Source organism: Oncorhynchus masou, chromosome 25 (assembly GCF_036934945.1).
Source record: "Oncorhynchus masou masou isolate Uvic2021 chromosome 25, UVic_Omas_1.1, whole genome shotgun sequence".
NCBI lineage: Eukaryota > Metazoa > Chordata > Actinopteri > Salmoniformes > Salmonidae > Oncorhynchus > Oncorhynchus masou.
In genome coordinates this window covers 29,134,000-29,157,446 of record NC_088236.1, presented here as the reverse complement: position 1 = coordinate 29,157,446, position 23,447 = coordinate 29,134,000, and the positions used below count along the sequence as shown (strand labels likewise).

General features: G+C 40.6%; 2 protein-coding genes across 2 annotated transcripts; both read left to right on the top strand.

The window, feature by feature from the left end:
• The first annotated feature begins 3,993 nt into the window (after positions 1-3,993).
• Positions 3,994-22,032, top strand: LOC135514074 (leucine-rich repeat-containing protein 43-like). Its single transcript, XM_064937262.1, has 13 exons — positions 3,994-4,266; positions 4,781-5,038; positions 5,412-5,522; positions 6,606-6,745; positions 7,461-7,699; positions 11,728-11,891; positions 11,971-12,160; positions 14,460-14,599; positions 14,767-14,841; positions 16,013-16,243; positions 18,744-18,849; positions 19,063-19,242; positions 21,946-22,032. Exons 1-12 carry the CDS (start codon positions 4,180-4,182, stop codon positions 19,218-19,220), a joined length of 1,899 nt encoding a protein of 632 aa, XP_064793334.1. The 5' UTR covers positions 3,994-4,179; the 3' UTR covers positions 19,221-19,242; positions 21,946-22,032.
• On the top strand, positions 21,950-23,086 carry LOC135513615 (N-acetyllactosaminide beta-1,3-N-acetylglucosaminyltransferase 4-like). The gene has a single exon (XM_064936493.1). It carries the CDS (start codon positions 21,950-21,952, stop codon positions 23,084-23,086), a length of 1,137 nt encoding a protein of 378 aa, XP_064792565.1.
• Positions 23,087-23,447: the final 361 nt, after the last annotated feature.

Below are 23,447 nucleotides of genomic sequence, written 5' to 3'. Positions count from 1 at the left end.
CATATACAGGACTATTTTGCAATATTTCACTAATGTGGTTCCAGTTTTCACAACCAGTAGAACTGGTATGTTCAGAATTCAAACTATGCCTTTTCGTCTAGAATGTCCTGGACAGTATGAAGCCATACTACTTATTCAACATTATTGCATAACCCTAAACAACCCCAAACCAACCCTTGCCTTCACAGTCATATCTGGATCACATTGTGCTAATACGTTTTTGAACTTCTTCTAGCCTATTTACATTTTTTATTTAAACCTTTTTATTTAACTAGGCAAGTCAGTTAAGAACAAATTCTTATTTACAATGATGGCCTACCCTAGTCAACCTGTTTCTTGCTTAAGTTGATCATATTTCATTTTTCTAAATGTTAAAACCTATGGCTATCTATATTGCGTTTTTCCTTTAAGTAATTCAATCCTTCAGATACAAAATTATTAAATTGGGAACACATATGGCCTTTCCTTTGAATAAAAGAAAATGTATTTATTTTGCACACAACATGCAAGAGCAGCATGACAGTCAAAAGGTTTGTGAACAAATGGACTATGGGTTTTGAAATGAGTTTTAATAAAAAACTTTCGGGAAAACCGTATGCAGCCGCTGCTCCCCTGTGCACTTAACTGCACCTTTTTGAACGGAGTGCAGTGAGGTCAAATGAACAGCATCATTTACTATAGGTTCATGAACAAATAAATAAATATGCTATGTAAACAAGTGAAAAAGTAATACATATATTAATTAATAAATAGATTGAAATGAATAAATAAATATATCAAGTTTATCATTTATCCTCCAAAGAACAAGACTAGTCTAAGGACGCTTGTTGTGTTTTGCTAGTATCCCTTCAGCCACTTGTAGACATTATCAAGGATTTTGTAACCCATTAATTTCCTTTTGTATGAACTGTCCCCTGGCTTCTCCAGATCTAGTTTCACACAGTTTTGATTATCCATGGCTGCTATGAACTGGCTCCTGATGACTTCAGTCTGAGATATGAATCTCTCTGAGTCTCCAGTCAAATCATCTCGCTGAATCATTTGTTTCAGTTGTCTAAGGTATCCATTGATGGCACAGGAGGATCTAACGGCAGAGACACTCGTCACAGGCAGAATGATGTCTGTAATGGTCAAATTCAGTTGTGGGTCTTCTCCCTGGAAATTGCTGTTAACCTAATGAGAAGATACATTTTGGATTTAAGCACCATTTTACAGTCTTTTTCAGAGCTTATGTTTTCTTTCTTGTCTAATCATTTTACCAAATATTATGTACAGGCCAAAGCTCTTTCCATTATTTCACTTTTACACAATATAATAACCATGTCCATAGTTCATATTTCTTGAACTGCATTGTTGGTTAAGGGCTTGTAAGTAAGCATTTCATGGTAAGGTCTACCTACACATGCTGTATTAAGCACATGTGACAAATAACATTTGATGTCCACTACTTACATATTTTTTAAGCAGTTGTTGTGTTTGAGATGCAAGCCAGTTCAGAGTTTTGGATTTTGCAGCTTTTTTCAGGTGATTTTGGCCCATTGGTCTTGAGGCAGTGCTGACGATCAACAATGTTGCAAGGAAAGATATTGGTAGTCCTAAACAAAACTCACATAGAAAGATACCTGTTCAACAATGAGGTAAATCAAATAACTATGAAAATCCTAATGCATTTCCTTTTTGGAGTAGATTTGACTGACTACTACAAACGGGTGAACATTTGATGTCGCTCTTTGCTTGGCTTGTCCATTTTAATGATTTAAAAAAATCTGAATCCACTTCCACATATCCTACCATACCAAATCAGGATTTTAGAGACATTTTGTAAAGTCTATGAATTGCCCATGAATACTCTCTTAGATTAGTTATTTTTTTTCTTTGTATAAAAAATATGAAAAATAAACATTTTGTTTGCGGCAACTATATTACTGTGGTGTTAAGTGTCTTACCTCGAGTGAGATGCATGGCACAAGTTTCTGAAGATGTGTTAATGAGTGATTGTCTCGTGATGTCTGACAGTTTTTGAATTAATGAGACTAATTTCTATTTCAAACATGGAAATGTACCTACATGGAACTTTTGAGTTTTTTAGTTTCTGACTCCAATCCCATAATCTACTAAGCAATCTTGTAGTCATTTTTCCTACCGCAGCGTAGTGTTTACGAGCAGACTTTGGTTTGCAAGTGGAAGGTATCACTAGGTTACTAGTTTCCTCCATGATCACTGCAAATGTGATGTTGATGAATCAGATGATCAAACCAATAAGCATGGTTGAATAGGAATAACTTTGCATGCATTGCAAATAATGCATTGCATCCATGTCCACTAGAATATGAGAAATAGAAGGCATTTTAGAATAAAACCGCTCACAGAAAAAGTGTAATGTGAGATGTAATCTTGCACATTTTGTTTAAAAAAATCCTTCACGGTTTAAATTCCCCATTAGTCACAAGTTAAGGTGATTAACCTGAACATTAACACGGAACACATACAGTGCCTTCATGAAGTATTCATACCCCTAGACTTTTTCCACATTTTGTTGTGTTACAGTCTGAATTTAAAATGAATCAAATTAAAATGTTTTGTGACTGATCTACACACAATACCCCATAATGTCAAAGTGGAATGTTTTTAGAAATTAAATTAAATGAAAGTGAAAAGCTGAAATGTATTGAGTCAACAAAACGGTTGAAAACTTATTATGGCAAACCTAAATAAATTCAGGAGTCAAAATGTGCTTAAGTCACATAAGTTGCATGGACTCACTCTGTGTGCAATAATGTTTAACATGATTTTTAAATGACTACTCCATCTCTGTACCCCACACATACAATTATCTATATTGTCCCTCAGGCGAGAAGTGAATTTCAGATGACTGCAAGAGCACAACACAGAATGCTCAATGAGATAAGGAGAATCCTAGTGTCAGCTAAAGATTTACAGAAATCTCTGGAACATGCTAACATCTCTGTTGACGAGTCTACGATACGTAAAACACTAAACAAGAATGGTGTTCATGGGAGGACACCACTGAATAAGCCACTGCTGTCCAAAAAAAACATTGCTGCAAGTCTGAAGTTCGCTAAAGAGCACCTGGATGTTCGACAGGGTTACTGGCAAAATATTCTGTGGGCAGATTAAACTAAAGTTTAGCTGTTTCGTAGTAACACACAAAACTATGTGCAGAGAAAAAAAGGCACGGCACTCCAACATCAAAACCTCACCCCAACTGTAAAGTATGGTGGAGGGAGCATCATGGTTTGGGGCTGCTTTGCTGCTTCAGGGCTTGGACAGCTTGCTATCATCAACGGAAAAATGAATTCCCAAGTTTATCAAGATCTTTCGCGGGAGAATGTAAGGCTCTCTGTCCGCCAATTGAAGCTCAACAGAAGTTGGGTGATGCAACAGGACAACGACCCAAAACACAGAAGTAAATCAACAACAAAATTGCTTCAACAGAAGAAAAGTTGCTTCCTGGAGTGGCCCAGTCAGAGTCCTGACCTCAACCCGATTTGAGATGCTGTGGCATGACCTCGAGCAGTTCACACCAGACATCCCAATAATATTGCTGAACTGAAACAGTTTTGTAAAGAGGAATGGTCCAAAATTCTTTCTGACCGTTGTGCAGGTCTGATTCGCAACTACAGAAAATGTTTGGTTGAGGTTATTGCTGCCAAAATGTGATCAACCAGTTATTAAATCCAAGGGTTCACATACTTTTTCCACCCTGCACTGTGAATGTTTACAAAGTGTGGTCAATAAAGACATGAACATGTATAATTGTTTGTATGTTTATTAGTTTAAGCAGACTGTGGTGATCTATTGTTGTGACTTACATGAAAATCAAATCAAATTTTATGACCAATTTATGCAGTAATCCAGGTAATGCCAAAGGGTTTACATACTGTTTCTTGCCACCGTACCTTCCCACAACAGGAAAGTGGTGTAATGTAGATCTCTGGTATGTGTTCTGTCAACTGTTGCCAGGCAACCTTTCAGAAGGATCCACAGCCAAATGCAGCCACTCGATTGTTAACAAGCAACAGGGCCTTGAAAAAACTCTACCAAAAACTCAAAAGTAAATTAGTTTGATATTGTGGCTCTCACACCATTTTATGGGATTGACTTTCCCTTTAATGGGTCTGTTATTTTTTTCTTTATCTACAACCCTAATCCTTTAGAATGGGCTCTCGGACACTTTCTTTGGCTGTGGAGGAGCAGCTTCGTAGCCTCTGTCTGAAGGACTTTCCATGTGGGCATGGCTGTTGGGTGAGTCCACATTAAGCTTTTTTGGCCACACATCAGATCAGAAAAGAGAGCAGACAAACTTGTGTGATTCCACTCAAAGATCCCAAAGTCTCAATGTAATGGAATGGATGGTGCCAGAGCTATATATACAGTGGGGGAAAAAAGTATTTAGTCAGCCACCAATTGTGCAAGTTCTCCCACTTAAAAAGATGAGAGAGGCCTGTAATTTTCATCATAGGTACACTTCAACTATGACAGACAAAATGAGGGGAAAAAATAAAAAAAATCACATTGTAGGATTTTTAATGAATTTATTTGCAAATTATGGTGGAAAATATGTATTTGGTCACCTACAAACAAGCAAGATTTCTGGCTCTTGATGGTGCCATCCATCGAGCAAGGTCACCTCTTAGTGGTTTCCTACTCTTTTTATGTACAATTAGTGGATATGAATGAGGTGGTCCAAAATACCATTGATTAACAGAAGTGCAATGCTTTTTACCTCAACGGCATGTTCCTGTGCTGTTGTGTTTAGAGCAAATCCAGAGGGAGTATCTTTGAGGAACAGAGTTGGGGCTACAGCGAGCAGGACGAGGGGAGAGAAGGTGCAGCCAAGGAGGAGGAGGAGGCCCTTATGGAGCACTTGACCAGTCCATTGTCCCCATGGCAACATGAGGGGTCATGGAGCCCTCAAGCCCGAACCCTGAGAGAGCTGTCCGTGCGAACACCTGAACTTCTCCATGACAACTTCATATTCAGCCACTTCAACACCCTACGTATTGTAGACAAGGGTGTGAGTATCTTAGCTGTCTGATAGCCAATGTTCACAAGCCTTGATTCATTTGTTGAGCAATCTTTTGGCTCCAATTTATATTACCAGACTTTATATACCTGTCCTGCTGAAATAAACAATTCATCCAACATTTTATTTTGCACAGTAATCGGCAATTATAGTAAGACGTGCCATCACTTTGAGCGGGACAGGCACAAGGTTGATTGCATTCGAAAACCAATGTCGGATGAATGCATTATTTAAGTCCCAGCAGTGTTGTCTCGCATTTTCAGGAAAAGACCATCTATATAGAGGAACACCCTCCCCCATATGTTCCTATCTATTTGAATGTGAATTCATGCTGTCAGTGAATGGGTCTTTTTGTGTGCATCAGGTCTCCATAGTCGATGATGGCGTGCTCAGGTTCTCCAATCTAAGAGAGTTAGTGCTGAGTGCCAACAAAATTTCTGAACTACAAGCAGAGTACCTGCCCTGCACTTTACAAGTGAGTCACACAACACAGGGAGAGGAGGGGCTGTGGTACATCAACCCATGTCTCATTGAATCCCACCACAGGGACACTCAGAGCGCCATTAGTCTGCACTGAACTATAGTAGGAGGAGTGATTCTGTGGAGTTAGGGTTGAGCCGGGATGTGGAGATGAAGCTAGGGTGGGTTAGGGTTAGGGTTGAGCCAGGATGTGGAGATGAAGCTAGGGTGGGTTAGGGTTAGGGTTGAGCCAGGATGTGGAGATGAAGCTAGGGAGGGTTAGGGTTAGGGTTGAGCCAGGATAGGGAGATGAAGCTAGGGTGGGTTAGGGTTAGGGTTGAGCCGGGATGTGGAGATGAAGCTAGGGTGGGTTAGGGTTAGGGTTGAGCCAGGATGTGGAGATGAAGCTAGGGAGGGTTAGGGTTAGGGTTGAGCCAGGATGTGGAGATGAAGCTAGGGAGGGTTAGGGTTAGGGTTGAGCCAGGATAGGGAGATGAAGCTAGGGTGGGTTAGGGTTAGGGTTGAGCCAGGATAGGGAGATGAAGCTAGGGTGGGTTAGTGTTAGGGTTGAGCCGGGGTGTGGAGATGAAGCTAGGGTGGGTTAGGGTTAGGGTTGAGCCGGGATGTGGAGATGAAGCTAGGGTGGGTTAGGGTTAGGGTTGAGCCGGGATGTGGAGATGAAGCTAGAGTGGGTTAGGGTTAGGGTTGAGCCGGGATGTGGAGATGAAGCTAGGGTGGGTTAGGGTTAGGGTTGAGCCAGGTTGTGGACATGTACCTAGGGTGGGTTAGAGTTAGGGTTGAGCCGGGGTGTGGACATGAAGCTAGGGTGGGTTAGGGTTAAGTTTAGGGTTCAACTGCGGTGTGGACCTAAATCTAGGGTTTGGCCAAATTGATTAGAAAATTCACAGATGTTGGTGTGATGTATCACTAAAAACATTCAAACAAGTAGGCCATATTACTTTTTCTTATTCATGGCATTGGTAGGGTAACTTTTAATATCATTGGGATGTTTTATGAACACTGTGATGCATATAGTGATCGTCTTTGATATCACTGCACAGTCCTTCAATGAAATGCATTGTATGCGTTCGTTTGAAAGGTTTTGGAGCTCTACGCCAACCAGGTTTCCAGCCTTAAAGGTCTTAGCAGCCAGCCTCTACCCTGCCTTCAGCATCTGGGTCTGGGCTGCAACAGGCTGGGTTCCCCCGCAGACATCCAGTACCTCACTGGAACTCTATGGTAATTGCTCACACACAGGGCAAGTGACAAGCAGTACAAGTTCAATACTCATCTGCACTTGCTCACAATCACCAGCAGGTGACAACAGACTCTAGCAATAATAGGTAGTGACATTACATTCCTTAGCAGTCATATGTATAATAATAACTTTCATTGTATAGTGCTTTTCAATTCAAGTAACAAAGTTATGCACATCATAAAATAAAAGGTCTAACAAAAGTAACCTTTGCGGGTGAAACAGAGGATCTTAGGAAAGGGGGGTACCTAGTCAGTTGTACAACTGAATGAATTCAACTGAAATGTGTCTTCCACATTTAACCAAACCCCTCTGAATCGGAGAGGCGCCCAGGGAACAGTGTGTTAACAGCCTTGCTCAGAACGACAGATTTTTACCTTTTGGTTACTGGCCCAACGCTGTACCCGAAACCTACCTGCCGCCCATCTATTAGGGCCACAACATATTATAGTTACTAAAATACTATTTTCATAAAAAATATGAACTAGCTATCATGTATATTTATTTAGGTGCTATACCATCTAGTCCCAATATGAGAAACATACTTTTTTTTTTACCATGGCTGTTCAAGTTGTTTGATTGGTCAATCAAACATTGTTATAAGTGATGAAAAGGCAGATCCCATACATACAGAGGCAGTTCCACAGCTTCCTCTTACCAGCTGTCAGCTCAGCCCTTGCATGCTGTCTACCTCTTCAGGCCACAGCTGGTATCTCTGGACCTGAGCTGGTCTGGCTTCCAAGGACAGCGGGCCCTGGTGGATGCCCTGGTCACCCTGCCTTGCCTGAGGACCTTGGTGCTGGAGGGCAACCCCTTTACCTTCACCCCTTCCTACCCAGGCTTCATCCTGGACAGCCTCCCGAGGCTGCTCTACCTGGACGCCACACGGGTTACACCGGATGATCACCATCGCTTTGAAGGCCTGGCCAAGATGAGAGGTTAAGCTATCAATCACCACACTATCACCATTGTCTTACATTATATAGTGTGACTACTACGTCTACGCTGATCGGTTGAGGGATGAGCGTTGTGTAGTAGTAACTCCACCTGACCTAACAATGTGCTAATCAAACAAGATTGTTATTTATTTATTTTTATTTTTTCACCTTTATTTAACCAGGTATGCCTGTTGAGAACAAGTTCTCATTTACAACTGCGACCTGGGAGTTGTAAATTATGGTTGATCTGATTGGACATCGGATTCACCTATTCAATGATGTGGACACATAGTGTATTTTCATATTGAAGGAGCCTGCCTTACAGTGATTCTTGAAAGAGCATTCTACTCACTAAACTGGTTATTATCTTCCACTTTATCTTAGGCATTTCCCAGCAGTTGCTTGTGTTCTCATCACTCTGTTAGGCCTGTGCATTTCATCATCAATGAGAGCCAAGTACCCTAGCCAAAAAATCAACTAGATTCATCCGATCACATACAGTGCCTTCAGAAAGTATGCATACCGCTTTAGTTATTTGACATTTTGTTGTGTTACAGCCTGAATTCAAAAGAGATTACAGCCTGAGTTTAAATAGATTTTTTTCTCACCCGTCTACACACAATAACACATTATGATAAAGTGAAAACAGGGTTTTAGAAATGTTTGAAAATGAAATAAAGAAATGTTTCATTTACATTAGTATTCACACCCCCGAATCAAGACATGTTAGTCTTCTTGGGTAAGTCCCGAAGAGATTTGAACAACTGGATTGTACAATATTCACACATTATTTGAAAGAAAAATATTCAAGCTCTGTCAAGTTGGTTATTGATCATTGCTTGACAGCCATTTTCAAGTCTTGCCATAGAGTTTCAAGCCGATTTAAGTCAAAACTGTAACTAGGCCACTCAGGAACATTCAATATCATCTTGGTAAGCAACTCCAGTGTTTATTTGGCCTTGTGTTTTAGTTTATTGTCTTGCAGGAAGGTGAATTTGTCTCCCAGTGTCTGTCCTCTAGGATTTTGCCTATGCTTAGCTCTATTCCGTTTTTTTTTTTAAATAAAATAAAAACTTCTTAGTCCTTGCCGATGACAAGCATAGCCATAACATGATGCAGCCACCACTATGCTAGAAAATATGAAGAGTGGTACTCAGTGATCAGTTGGATTGCCCTAGGACATAACGTTAATTTATTTTGCAGTTTTACTTTTGTGCCTTAGAGCAAAACTTGTGTTTTGGAATATTTGAATTCTGTACAGGCTTCCTTCTTTTCACTCTATCATTTAGGTTAGTATTGTGGAGTAAATACAAGGTTGTTAATCCATCCTCAGTTTTCTCCTATCACAGCCGTTAATGTCTGTACCCGTTTTAAAGTCACCATTTGGCCTCATAGTGAAATCTGAGTGGTTTCCTTCCTCTTCGGCAACTGAGTTAGGAAGGACGCCAGTATCTTTGTAGTGACTGGGTGTATTGATACACCACCCAAAGTGTAATGAATAACTTGAAGTTTTAGCCATCTACCAGTAGATGCCCTTCTTTGCGAGGCATAGGAAAACCTCCCTGTTTTTGTGGTTGAATCTGTGTTTGATATTCACTGCTTGACTGAGGGACCTTACAGTATGTATGGAGTAGTCAATCAAAAATCATGTTTGACACTATTATTGCACACATAGTGAGTCCATGCAACTTATTATGTGACTTGTTAATCACATGTTTACCCTTAAACTTATTTAGACTTGCCATAACAAAGGGGTTGAATACTTATTGATTCAAGACATTTCAGCTTTACATTTTTTATTCATTTGTAAAAATGTGTAAAAACATAATTCCACTTTGACATTATGGGGTATTGTGTGTAAGCAAGTGACACTATTTAAATTTACACTATTTTAAATTCAAGCTGTTAACACAACAAAATGTGGAAAAAGTCAAGGGGTGTGAATACTTTCTGAAGGCAGTATGTACAGTTGAAGTCGGAAGTTTATATACACCTTAGCCAAATACATTTAAACTCAGTTTTTCCCAATTCCTGACATTCAATCCTAGCAAAAATTCTCTGTCTTAGGTTAGTTAGGATCACCACTTAATTTTAAGAATGTGAAATGTCAGAATAATAGTAGAGAGAATGATTTATTTCAGCTTTTATTTCTTTCGTCACATTCCCAGTGGGTCAGAAGTTTACATACACTCAATTAGTATTTGGTAGCATTGACTTTAAATTGCTTAACTTGAGTCAAACGTTTCGGGTAGCCTTCCACAAGCTTCCCACAATAAGTTGGATGAATTTTGGCCCATTCCTCCTGACAGAGCTGGTGTAACTGAGTCAGGTTTGTAGGCCTCCTTGCTTGCTTTTTCAGTTCTGACCACAAATATTCTATGGGATTGAGGTCAGGGATTTGTGATGGCCACTCCAATACCTTGACTTTGTTGTCCTTAAGCCATGTTGCCACAACATTGGAAGTATGCTTGGGATCATTGTCCATTTGGAAGACCCACTTGCGTCCAAGCTTTAACTTCCTGACTGATGTCTTGAAATGTTGCTTCAATATATCCACATAGTTTTCCTCATGTAGCCATCTATGTTGTGAAGTGCACCAGTCCCTCCTGCAGCAAAGCACCGCCACAACATGACGCTTCCACCCCCGTGCTTCACGTTTGGGATGGTGTTCTTCGGCTTGCAAGCCTCACCCTTTTTCCTCCAAACATAACAATGGTCATTATGGCCAAACAGTTCTATTTTTGTTTCATCAAACCAGAGGACATTTCCCCAAAAAGTACAAACTTTGTCCCCATGTGCAGTAGCAAACTGTAGTCTTGACTTTTTTTATGGCGGTTTTGGAGCAGTGGCTTCTTCCTTGCTGAGCGGCCTTTCAGATTATGTCGATATAGGACTCGTTTTATTGTGGATATAGATACTTTTGGACCTGTTTCCTTCAGCATCTTCACAAGGTCCTTTGCTGTTGTTCTGGGATTGATTAAAACGTTTCGCACCAAAGTACATTCATCTCTAGGAGACAAAACACATCTCATTCCTGAGCGGAATGACAGCTTTGTGGTCCCATGGTGTTTATACTTGCGTACTATTGTTTGTACAGATGAACGTGATACCTTCAGGCATTTGGAAATTGCTCCCAAGGATGAACCAGACTTGTGGCGGTCTACTTGTGGAGGTCTTGGCTGATTTATTTTTTATTTTCCATGATGTCAAGCAAAGAGGCACTGAGATTAAATAAGTTAAATAATATGTCTGTAAACAACTGTTGGAACACTTACTTGTGTCATGCACACAGTAGATGTCCTAACCGAATTGCCAAAACTATAGTTTGTTTAACAAGAAATTTGTGGAGTGGTTGAAAAACGAGATTTAATGACTCCAACCTAAGTGTATGTAAACTTCCGACTTCAACTGTATCTCTGTATTTTGCGTGTGTGTGACGCACTTAAGCGTAGTGAGTGCGGAATCGGGCGCAGGAGGCAGAAAGTATTGAGTAGTGCTTTATTTAGGCACGGGGAAAATTGTGCGAGCCAAAACTCACTGGCGCAACAAACACGATACCCCAAACCAGGACCGAACAAGTCCAGAAGGAAAACCCCAAAATGAAACACGCTACCAACACTCTACCACACACAAACACAGTGGGGGGAAAATAAACCCGCACAAAGAGCAGGCGGGACGACCAGCTAAAATAGCCCAACTAAATGTAAACAAGAAACAGGTGCATCTGATAAGACAAAACCAACAGAAAAGGGAAAAGGGATCGGTGGCAGCTGGTAAACCGGTGATGACTACCGCCGAGCACCGCCCGAACAGGAAGAGGAGCCACCTTCGGTAGGAGTCGTGACAGTGTGGGAATACTTTGGAACAGATTTACCAAAATGAAATCCCGTGGAGCTGATTTGCTGGTGTTTTTACAGTCTTTTATGTCCAACAAGTAAAATATTGAAACTTGGGGGGCCAAATAAAATCACTTGGGGAAATGTATCAGCCTGCTTTTGAAGTGTAAGATGGTTATGTTCCATCCACAGACCGGATAGTGGACCAGGCCATGGCAACAGTGACAGTGCGAAGGATCAGGGGTGTCCCGGACCCACTGCTGACTGTGGATGAGAGTGCCCCTGAGTTCCCTGTGGTCAGCTACAGCTACTTTGTCAACTATGAGTTCCTCAGCCAACCACCCCCTGGCAACAAGGCATGATATCCCATTTTTCTGTTTAGTCATTCAACTTAATTGATTGTCATATTACAATCTAGTTATTGATTGGTCACAGCAGGCTGGCAGTGACACTGCATCCACATCTGATCCAATGACACCCATGGTGGAGAAGATGGATGGGGGCATCGTTGGCATCTATCAGACACCAAAAGAGAACTGTGAGGAGGAAACAACCAACACTCCAATGCCAGACACCACAGCCAGGACAATGGAGAGTTTGGAATCTAACCATTGTTCCATTGATGGTAAACAACTTTCAGTGAAGTATTCATACTCCTTGACTTATTCCACATTTTACAGCCTGAATTCAAAATTAATTAAACAGATTTTTTTTCTCACCCATCTACACACAGCAACCCATAATGACAAAGTGAAAAATATTTTTAGAAATCTTTGCAAATTTGTTGAAAATGAAATACAGAAATAATTAATTTACATAAATATTCAAACCCTTTTGCTATGACACTCCAAATTGAGCTCGGGTGCAAATCGGGTGCATCCAATAGCCTTTGATCATCCTCGAGATGTCACTTCAACTTGATTAGAGTCCACCTGCAGCCAATTCAATTATTTGGACATGATTTATAAAGAAACACACCTGTCTATATAAGGTCCCACAGTTGACAGTGCATGTCAGAGCAGAAACTATACCATGAAGTCCAAGGAACTGTCCAAAGAGCACCGAGATAGACTTGTGGTCTTATATCTGGAGAAGGGTATAAAACCATTTCTAGAGTGTTGAAAGTTTCAAGAACACAGTGGTCTCCATCATTAGGAAATTGAAAAAAATATGGAACTACCCAGACTCTGCCTAGAGCTGGCCTTCCGACCAAACTGAGCAAATGGGCAAGAAGGACCTTGGTAAGGGAGGTGACCAAGAACCCAATGACCATTCTGACAGAACTACAGAGTTCCTTGGCCGAGATAGGAGAACCTGCCAGAAGGAAATGTCTCTACAGCACTTCACCAATCTGGGCTTTATGGGAGAGTGGCTAGATGGAAGCCTCTCCTGAGAAAAGGCACATGACCGCACGCCTGGATTTTGGAAAAAGGCACATGACCGCACGCCTGGAGTTTGGAAAAAGGCACATGACCGCACGCCTGGATTTTGCTAAAAGGCACATGACCGCACGCCTGGATTTTGCTAAAAGGCACATGACCGCACGCCTGGATTTTGCTAAAAGGCATGTGAAAGACTCTCAGATCTTAAGGCAAACGATTCTGTGGTCTGATGAGACAAAAATTGAACCTTTTGGCCTGAATGCAAAGCGCTATGTCTGGAGAAAACCAGGCACAGCTCATCACCTGACGAATACCATCCTTACAGTGAAGCATGGTGGTGGCAGTATCATGCTATGGGGATGCTTTTCAGCGACAGGGACTGGTAAGGATAGAAGAAACAACGAATGGAGCCAAATACAGGCAAAGTCTTGATGAGAACCTGCTTCATAGTGTAAACACATTTAGACTGGGGCAAAGATTTATGTTCCAACAGGACAATGAGCCCAAGCATACAGCCAAAGCAATGCTGTAATTGCTACAGAATAAGAATGTGAAAGTCCTTGAGTGGCCCAGCCAAAACCCAGACGTGAATCCCATTGTACATCTGTGAGAAGACTTGACGATTGTTGCGCCCTATCTAACGTCACAGAGCTTGAAAAAATCAAATCTCAAAATCCAGATGTGCAAAGCTGATACATACCCAAGATTACTCCAAACTGTAATTGCCAAAGGTGCTTCTACAAAGTATTGACTCAGGGGTATGTATATATGAGATATTTCTGTATTTCATTTTCAATAAATATGCAAAAAATTCTAAACATGTTTTCACTGTGTCATTATGGGGTATTGAGTGTGTGTAAATGGGTGAAAGAAAAATAAAATGGATTAAATATATGTTCAGATATGTTCAGACTGTAACACAATAAATATGTCAAAGGGTATGAGTACTTTAACCACCACACAGAAGGCTTCCTGAGCAGAAGGCTTCCTATATTGCAGGTTCTCTTCAATAAATTAAGGTAGTGTGATCATGATTACTTTTGCCAAGTATCAGAGAACATTATGCAGAGTTGTTAAGGGCGAAGGAACATTAATTAAAGGGATATTGTCCAGAAATTTTAACTGAATCTTGTTTTCTTACCTTCAGAGGAGTTGTATTTCCTACAATTTAATAAGCTTTACAGAAAGCCCTGTGATGTGAAGATAGACTTCCAGTCATTGCGATAATGCTAGTTAGCATGGCTTGCTCAACTACCTTTAAACTGTACGCACAGACACAAAACTACTATCCATGAGTTCATCTGACTCTGGGTAAGTAGAAAATTATTACCAAAATCTCACACTATCCCTAGATTAATATTTGAGGGACGCAGGGCCGTGCATAGGATGCCTTTTCATTTGATTCCACTAGGTGATTCTTGAAACCTCCATCGCCTGACTTGAGCTTTTACTGATCTCATCCTCTATCATCTAGAAAATCACTCTGTCTTTAGTTAGTAACAACTATTTATCTCTCTCTCTCTCACTGCCCCCATTTTGCAGTGATAATGAACAGCACACATAAGCTGGCATGGGCAGAGTCCATGGACTATGACCACACAAGTGTGCATAGTGTTGGTGACCTGGGGTCCTTCAAGTCCTTTGTCCTTCGTGGGCTCTGGTTGACTGTGGAGGAGGAGAAGGTACAGAACAAAATAGACACTCCGCCCCATGCAAACAAAGACAGTTCACATACTCCCACACCCACATACCGAGTCCTCTAGATGCATAGATTTATGTTCAGGTTGATGCATGGATGTCTTGTGAGGATTGAGTTATTGTTATCTGACTATTATTTGGCTTTTTTTAGGTCCTCTCATGGCCTGCCCCTTCAGGAGAACAGCCAATAACCAAATCTACAACAGAAAAGAAAGGGGGGAAAGAGGTGATGTTACACAATTTGTAATCTCTCATGGAAGTCACAAACTTTCGCCAGAATTTTACTTCTGGGTAAACGATTACACAATTTAACAGTCCTTATTGTCTGGGGATGGAAACGTTCTCAACCATGTCATTTTGTCAGAGAGGTTTATAATATCACTTAACAGCTGATAAACGTTTCTTTGTTATGACACTGTATCACATGCCATAACCTGTTTTTCAGCATAGTCATGTAGAAGGTTATTGCTTCCTCATATACTTTATGTAGCTGTTGCGTGTTTGTGGTTAACACAATGGGAGAGGGACACTCAAACTGGTCGAGTTACTGTACATCACATTTTTGAAATGGTTACAATCACTTACAAGCCAAGGTAGTGTGAAAACATCTTTCAGATACACTATTAAAAAAGCATAACCATTAATCTGACGAGATCACGTCCAGTAAGTCCATTTTTTAAAATGTTTTTTATTTATATTTATTTCATCTTTATTTAACCAGGTAGGCTAGTTAAGAATAAGTTCTCATTTACAACTGCGACCTGGCCAAGATAAAGCAAAGCAGTGAAACACAAACAACAACACAGAGTTACACATGGAATAAACAAACATACAGTCAATAACACAATAGAGGAAAAAATGTCTATAAACAGTGTGTGCAAATGAGGTAAGATAAGGGAGGTAAGGCAATAAATAGGCCATGGTGGCAAAATAATTACAATTTAGCAATTAAACACTGGAGTGATAGATGTGCAGAAGATGAATGTGCAAGTAGAGATACTGGGGTGCAAAGGAGCAAAGAAATAAATAACTGTATGGGGATGAGGCTAGCCTTTGCTTTCCTAACTGCCTGTGTATATTGGTTCCTAACTTCCCTGAAAAGTTGAATATCGCGGGGGCTATTTGATGCTAATGGCGTACACCACAGGATGTTTTTGTGCTGGTCAAGGCCAGTCAGGTCTAGAGTGAACCACGGGCTATATCTGTAATGGGCTATATCCGTTGTTACAAATATCTATATTTGTGACAACGTAATCTACCATTTCAGTCATCAGACAATATTTCTCTGCCTTTTTACAGTATGTAGTAATCCAACACATGATATGTCTAATGGAAACCTTTTATGAACGCATTTATGGTAACAGATACGACTAAGTATTATTTTGTCTGTTGGACAGTGTGCGCGATCACCAAGCAACACTTGTTCCAACCAAAAATCAAAAGACAAGAAGAAGAAGAAAGACTCAATAATGGACCTGGTCCAGGACACTCCCATCAGAAGAACCCTGGGCTCGATCCATGTGCCACTACAGGACCTGGTGTCTGGTGATCAGAGAGTTGATGCCCTGTGCAACCTTGGGGTGCTGCTCACAGAACAAAGCACCAGGGCCATGCCACCCCGAGACAAGGTACTCTGTAGCTTGTGACTCTCCTGTTTCTCTGCAAGCAAAGTACAACTATCAAAGTGAAAATAAGTGCCAAATTTGACCACAGAGGCCCTTTGCTCTACATTATCTATATTAAAGTATTGGGGAAATTCCACAGTACTGGAATTATGCTGAGACTTATTTTTCAAAACATAGAACAAAGACTACTTTGAACAATTTACACAGTAAATAAATGAAACATGTAGGTCTACTGGAAAAACTGTGCAGATGCAAAGTATGGTAACAGAATTATGGTAAAATCTCCTTCAGTTTTATTCTGTTACCAAACATTGTATCTGCAGAGTTCTTCCTGTAAATGTATTTTTGTTAAATTTTCTGTGGAAATTATTAAAAGTAAACCTTGTACACATAATTCTATGGTTTGTTAAACTTTGAAATCAATGGTTTTGATTTGGTATACATTTTAAAGTGAAAAATCTGAGTCTGTGTTAAAAAGAAACATAACCATGGAATGAACCATGAAATTGCCCATTGTCATTTGTAAATGATCTATAACAGATCTTGACAGAAATAAACAATTGTGGTCAAGGCAAATAAAGAGTCATGAATCTCTTCTAGTCAATAGAGATAGGCCTATACAGTGCATTCGGAAAGTATTCAGACCCCTTCACCGTTTCCACATTTTGTTACGTTACAGCCATATTCTAAAATGGATCAAATATATTTTTTTCCCTACACTCAATACCCCAGAATGACAAAGCAAAAACAGGTTTTTAGAAAGTTGTGCAAATGTATAAAGAACAGAAATACCTTATTTACATAGGTATTCAGACGCTTTGTTATGAGACACGAACTTGAGCTCAGGTGCATCCTGTTTCCATTGATCATTCTTGAGATGTTTCTACAACTTGGAGTCCACCTGTGGTAAATTCAATTGATTGGACATGATTTGGAAAGGCACACATCTGTCTATATAAGGTCCCACAGTTGACAGTGCATGTTAGAGCAAAAACCAAGCCATGAGGTAAAAGGAACTGTCCAAAGAGCGCCGAGATAGGCTTGTGGTCTTATATCTGGAGAAGGGTATAAAACCATTTCTAGAGTGTTGAAAGTTTCCAAGAACACAGTGGTCTCCATCATTAGGAAATTGAAAAAATATGGAACTACGCAGACTCTGCCTAGAGCTGGCCTTCCGACCAAACTGAGCACAGTTTCGTCGCAACTGTGGGTTGACATGCACAGTCAACCCACAGTTGACAGTGCATGTCAGAGCAAAAACCAAACCATGAGGTCGAAGGAATTGTCCGTAGAGTTCTGAGACAGGATTGTGTCGAGGCACAGATCTGGGGAAGGGTACCAAAAAATGTCTGCAGCATTGAAGGTCACCAAGATCACAGTGGCCTACATCATTCTTAAATGGAAGAGGTTTGGAACCAACAAGACTCTCCCTAGAGCTGGCCGCCCGGCCAAACTGAGCAATCGGGGGAGAGGGGCCTTGGTCAAGGAGGTGACCAAGAACTGATGCTCACTCTGACAGAACTCAAGAGTTCCTCTGTGGAGATGGGAGAACCTTCCAGAAGGACAACCATCTCTGCAGCACTCCACCAATCAGGCCTTGATGGTAGAATGGACAGACCGAAGCCATTCCTCAGTAAAAGGTACACGATAGCCAGCTTGGACTTTGCCAAAAGGCGGCCAAAGGACTCTTAGACCATGATAAACACGATTCTCTGGTCTGATGAAGCCAAGATTGAACTCTTTGGCCTAAATGCCAAGCGTCCCGTCTGGAGGAAACCAGGCACCACTCATCACCTGGTTAAAACCATTCCTACGGTGAAGCGTGGTGGTAGCATCATGCTGTGGGGATGTTTTTCAGTGGCAGGGACCGGGAGACTAGTCAGGATTGAGGGAAAGATGAATGGAGCAATGTACAGAGAGATCCTTGATGAAAATCTGCTCCAGAGCGCAGGTTCACCTTTCAACAGGGTTGTACCCTAAGCACACTGCCAAGACAACGCAGGAGTGGCTTCTGGACAAATCTCAATGTCCTTGAGTGGCCTAGCCAGAGCCCGGTCTTGAACCCGATTGAACATCTCTGGAGAGACCTGAAAATAGCTGTGCAGCAATGCTCCCCATTCAACCTGACAGAACTTGAGAGGATTTGCAAAGAAGAATGGGAAAAACTCCCCAAATATAGGTGCCAAGCTTGTAGCATCATACCCAAGAAGACTCAAAGTTGTAATTGCTGCCAAAGGTGCTTCAACAAAGTACTGAGTAAAGGTTCTGAATACTTATATAAATGTCATATTTCAGTAAAAATGTTATACATTTGCAAACATTTCTAAACACCTGTTTTTACTTTGTCATTACGGGGTATTTTGTGTTGATTGATGAAGAAAAAAAACTCTTAAATCCATTTTAGAATAAGGATGTAGCGTAACAAAATGTGGAAAAGTCAAGAAGGTCTGAATACTTTCCGAATGCACTGTACATGTCTGACATGCTTTGTAATTGTCTGCAGGACCCAAGTAAGAAAGCCAAACATGACAAGAAGAAGGAGGACAAGAAAACTAAGTCAAGTGCTGACAGTGCAGGGGGGCAGAAGAATGTTGCACCACCCTCTAAAAGTGAGCAAAAATACATAGCAACTGTGTAGGCGTTGATCTGTTCTTAGGCCAGTTTTACCTGGATGAAAAATAGAATCCCTTAGCCTTGCTAGTTTCTAGAGAAGAATATATTTGTGCAAGGGACACAGTGTACGGGAAAAAATGTACAATTCCATGTAAAATGGTAGCAAATAAGTTGTTCATAAGATTAAATATTTCCCTTCATACTTATAGGTAAGGGAAAAGGATGGAAGGAAAGCCAGGCAGATTTCCGCATGGACGACAACTCTGCTCCCAGTCCAAACCAGTTCGAGTCAATGACTGTGGAGTTCACTGTGCATCTGGATAAATGGCATTCAGCCTCAGAAGCTCATCACCTGGCTCACCCATAATGAGCCATCAGCCTATCTATTTGTATGAAGAAAAACAAAAAGTTGTCATGACAAATTTGGGGATTAAAACCAATTACGAACTCAAATTGGTCAAGTTTATGATAATACAATGCACCCTTTTTGTCCCTCATGTTCCTAGTAGCTATATCAAAATATTGGGAAATTCAATTTTCAAAAGTTCATGGGTCTAATAGCAGGAACTGGACATAGTCTACAAAAGTTACAAGGAATGAAGAATATCCAAATGACAACGCGCAAGGCACGCCCTTCAAGGTTATAGGAACGATTGGTGACAATACATGTAATGCAACTTCTCTTCAGGACAGCGAGGTAACTTGAATTTAGTAACCATAGTCGAGGCAATTCGCAACGATTCTCTAGACGAATAGCATAACTTCTTAAAAACGCGAATATGATAGTATTTGTAAAGAATTATAACTGGATCAAGCAAATTATAAACGGAGTATTTCAGCAACAGGTGCTCAAACATTGATTGTGCATCCTTCCCGCTAAGGATTGTATGGTGGTAAATGTCGAACAGCACTTCAGTTCTCCCCGAAACTCACTTCCTAAGTAGGCTTCAACTATTTTGATGGTATCTTCGTCTTTGTTTTCAATATCAAGTAAGTGAATTAGTGTTGTATTGAAACTCTTTTTTTAATGGCTAAGAATAAAAATGTTTGAATAAGCGCATAAAAAATGAAAACAAACCAAATATCTTGGGCTTGATAGAATAAATTATCAATTAATTAGTTAATCAATCACGCATTATATTGTATTTCCTTGTTTTATAATAAGTAAATACAGTCTAGTATAAAATAACTAGTGTAACTACTATATAATTGACAAATAGTTTAGTGGTGTAGCCTAAACTATTATCAACTATTGTCATAAGGTTCTTTAGGCTACACCTGAGTGCTGGAACATTATTGAGGTTTTTCAGTTTCTGTTCATAAAACACACAAACCATCTTGCTCTTAAAACAAAATCAGAATTAAACTAAACTTAAATTGTAACTAAATCAAGTGAGTTTTGGACCCTGTTTCTTTTTTATAGGCCTATGGGAATCACAGGAGGTTGGTGGCACCTTAATTGGGAGGACGGGCTTGTGCTAATGGCTGGAATAGAATAGCTGGAATGGTTTCAAATACCATTCCATTTACTCCATTCCAGCTATTATTATGAGCAGTCCTCCCCTCTGCAGCCTCCACTGGTGGGAATTGCATGTTTGGCTTCATTCAAGCACCCTGTTATTGCCTTACGAAATAAGCAACACAATCTCACATTCAATTTGTGCAAATATGTACAAAAGGTAATTCAGCAGATTTCGTGCATTTTTGTGTGAAAATACACACATTTTTTGTGCGACTTAATTTTTTTTTTATTTTTTTTTTCGTAGGAAAAGACACACTTTTGTGTGACTTCATTTATAGGAAAATAGCTTTTGGGTGGGAAAACTTCCAAGCAATCTTTTTAAAGTTATTAGAGCAATGCATTTTGGTAAATGTTCTTTGTATGTGTCCCACATAAAACAAATCTGTTAACAACCCAATATTGTTCATCAACCAGGTTTTATTAATGCCAATGCTGTTTTCTATGCTTGTTTTTGCTTAATACTTGTATAATGGTGCTAAGCCGCACAAAATCTGCTGAAATACTTTTAGTAGATATTTGCATGAATTGAGTGTGAGATTGTGTTGCAACAGGATAGAATAGGGCTGACATATGCAGCTCTTAACAAATGCAGTCTCAGCTAAAACGGGAACATTGCCTTTAAATTTAAAATACGATGTAAAGCTGAACTTCTGTGATGCGGATTGAATAGAGCCTCTAATTTACATGTCTAGACAGCCACTTGTTAAGCATAGCCTAGTTCTAATGTTACGTTCATAACCAAGTGGGAAATTCTTCTATCATCTAACCTCTCTCACACTTTGACCTCTGACATCACTCACTAAGGAAATTACCTTGATAACATTTTTGGCAGTTAAATTAAAAAACAAAACATTATTTATAAAAAAATATTTAAGAATATGGCTTTTGAACACTATGATTTGTTTACAAGCATAATAGCTGTAATTGTAGTTTATAATTGTAGTTTACACAGCTTGTGGACAATTAGCATCCAACATCACAACTGGTTATTACCACCTTTCCACTTGATTATGGATGCAGCATTACATATTCCACAAACATGGTTTATTATTCTGTGGTGGAGAAAGGCCCATAAGTAGACTGGGCATCAGTCTGTTTGTGTCATCATGCCACTCCTTGTCATGGCAAACAGCTGACATGAGAGCACAAACATACTGTATCTGGGACCAAGCTACCGCAGAGACACAATTATGTGTGACCTGCATACTTTTGGTATGAGACAATATAAGTTTGCCGCTTGTAGTCTATTGTAGGCCTACTACATATACCAGTAGATACAGTACATACTGAATGACCGCTGTAATTCCGCAGTAATACCAATCTTTGCATCTGCACTGTTCTTCAAGAAAATGTGTTTTTGTAAAGTTCTCAGTGGAAATTGTTATAAGTAGTCCTTGTGCATAGAGTTGTATGGTTTGCTTAACTTTGCAATCATTTGTTTGACTTACATTTTAAAGTGAATTTCTTTTAGTCTTAGTGTCACTCTGTTACAGTGGAATTGCCCATAGGCTACCAGTGCCAATACTGTCTCCTTGTTGCTAAAATGTATTGTGCTTGCAATTCTTTTCAGAACCATGAGGATCCTCTTCAGAAACCTACGCCTCAGTAGATGGACCATTGTCATTGGGACTGCGTTGGTGTCATTGATGGGTGTCATCTTTATGACGATGGACGTCAATGTCTCACTACCATATAGGGGAGAGCTCAGAGTGTGGCGTAAGAACCACACAGGTTGGCATTGGAACACCTCTGCCTCCACCACACCACCGCTGTCACAGCCTACTGTGGATGTTTTCAAGTGCTCCCTCAATGACAGCATGCAGAATATTCCGTCCTCTGTTCCACCTCCCCACCGTAACTTCCTCATGTATAAACACTGCAGGACATTCCCCCGCCTGCTGTCTCCAACACCCTGTGAGAATGACCTTTTTCTCCTGCTGGCCATTAAGTCCACAGCCATCCAGGTGGATCGCAGGATTGCGCTCCGGAGCACTTGGGGGAAGAGGGGATATGTTCAGGGTAAAAGGGTGAAACTGTTGTTCTTAGTAGGTAAGTCGTTAGACAGAATACAGGGATTCCTGCTGCAGCAGCTACTGGAGTGGGAGAGCAGGCAGTTTGGGGACATCCTGCAATGGGATTTTGAGGACAGTTTTTTCAACCTGACCCTGAAGGAGGTCCACTTCCTGAACTGGTTCACCTTGGAGTGCCAGTGGGCCCACTTTGTGTTCAAAGGGGACGATGACGTTTTTGTTCACACAAGCAATCTGGTTGAATATGTTAAAGGCCACAAGCCCTCTGAGCAACTCTTCACTGGTGACATAATTTCAAGAGCCTATCCAATCCGGCACAACCAATGGAAGTACTTCATACCAGAGGAGATGTACCCCAACAAGCCATATCCTCCATACGCTGGCGGTGGGGGCTACCTGATGTCACGTCAGACTGTGCTGAGCCTGGGAGTGGCAGTGTCCAGCACTGACCTCTTCCCCATTGATGATGTCTTTGTGGGCATGTGCCTGCAGAAGATTAATGTGACGCTGACACACCACTCTGGCTTCAGAACCTTTGGGTTCCATCAGGTGGTGTCACATTTCAACCCCTGCATTTACAGGGAGATCATGCTGGTGCACAAACTGAATCCCACCGAGATGTGGACCATGTGGTCTCTACTGCAGGACACAAAGCTGAAGTGCTTTAGATTAAGGATATGAGGCATCAGGTGTTGTGTGTATCTTGCTGTACTTGTGTGTCTCACTACTGTAAAAGAAGCATTCCTTTCATAGAGAAATTATCCTTATAAATGGTAAAAAATAGCTTCCTTTCCTTCATCGATATTTCTATTTGAAGTATTCTGACATATTGGCTTTACTGTGTATTCAGTTCAGCAAAGATGGTGTACGAGCCCTACGGAGATTTGATACTTTTGACAAGGAAGTTTGTAGAATGTTTCTTGGGTTCTAGGAAGGTCGAACAGAAACTTTAAAAACAGGTCTAGTGGGTTACAGAGGTACTGATGGGTAACAAACTTAACAGGTCTAGTGTGCTGTGGGGGGAGGGGAGCTGTGGTGTACA

Coding starts and splice junctions, on each gene's coding strand:
- LOC135513615 (XM_064936493.1), top strand. CDS start 21,950: ATGAGGATCCTCTTCAGAAACCTACGCCTCAGTAGATGGACCATTGTC.
- LOC135514074 (XM_064937262.1), top strand. CDS start 4,180: ATGGGCTCTCGGACACTTTCTTTGGCTGTGGAGGAGCAGCTTCGTAGC. Junction 6,746..7,460: donor TACCTCACTGGAACTCTATG/GTAATTGCTCAC, acceptor CTACCTCTTCAG/GCCACAGCTGGTATCTCTGG. Junction 12,161..14,459: donor TAACCATTGTTCCATTGATG/GTAAACAACTTT, acceptor CCCATTTTGCAG/TGATAATGAACAGCACACAT.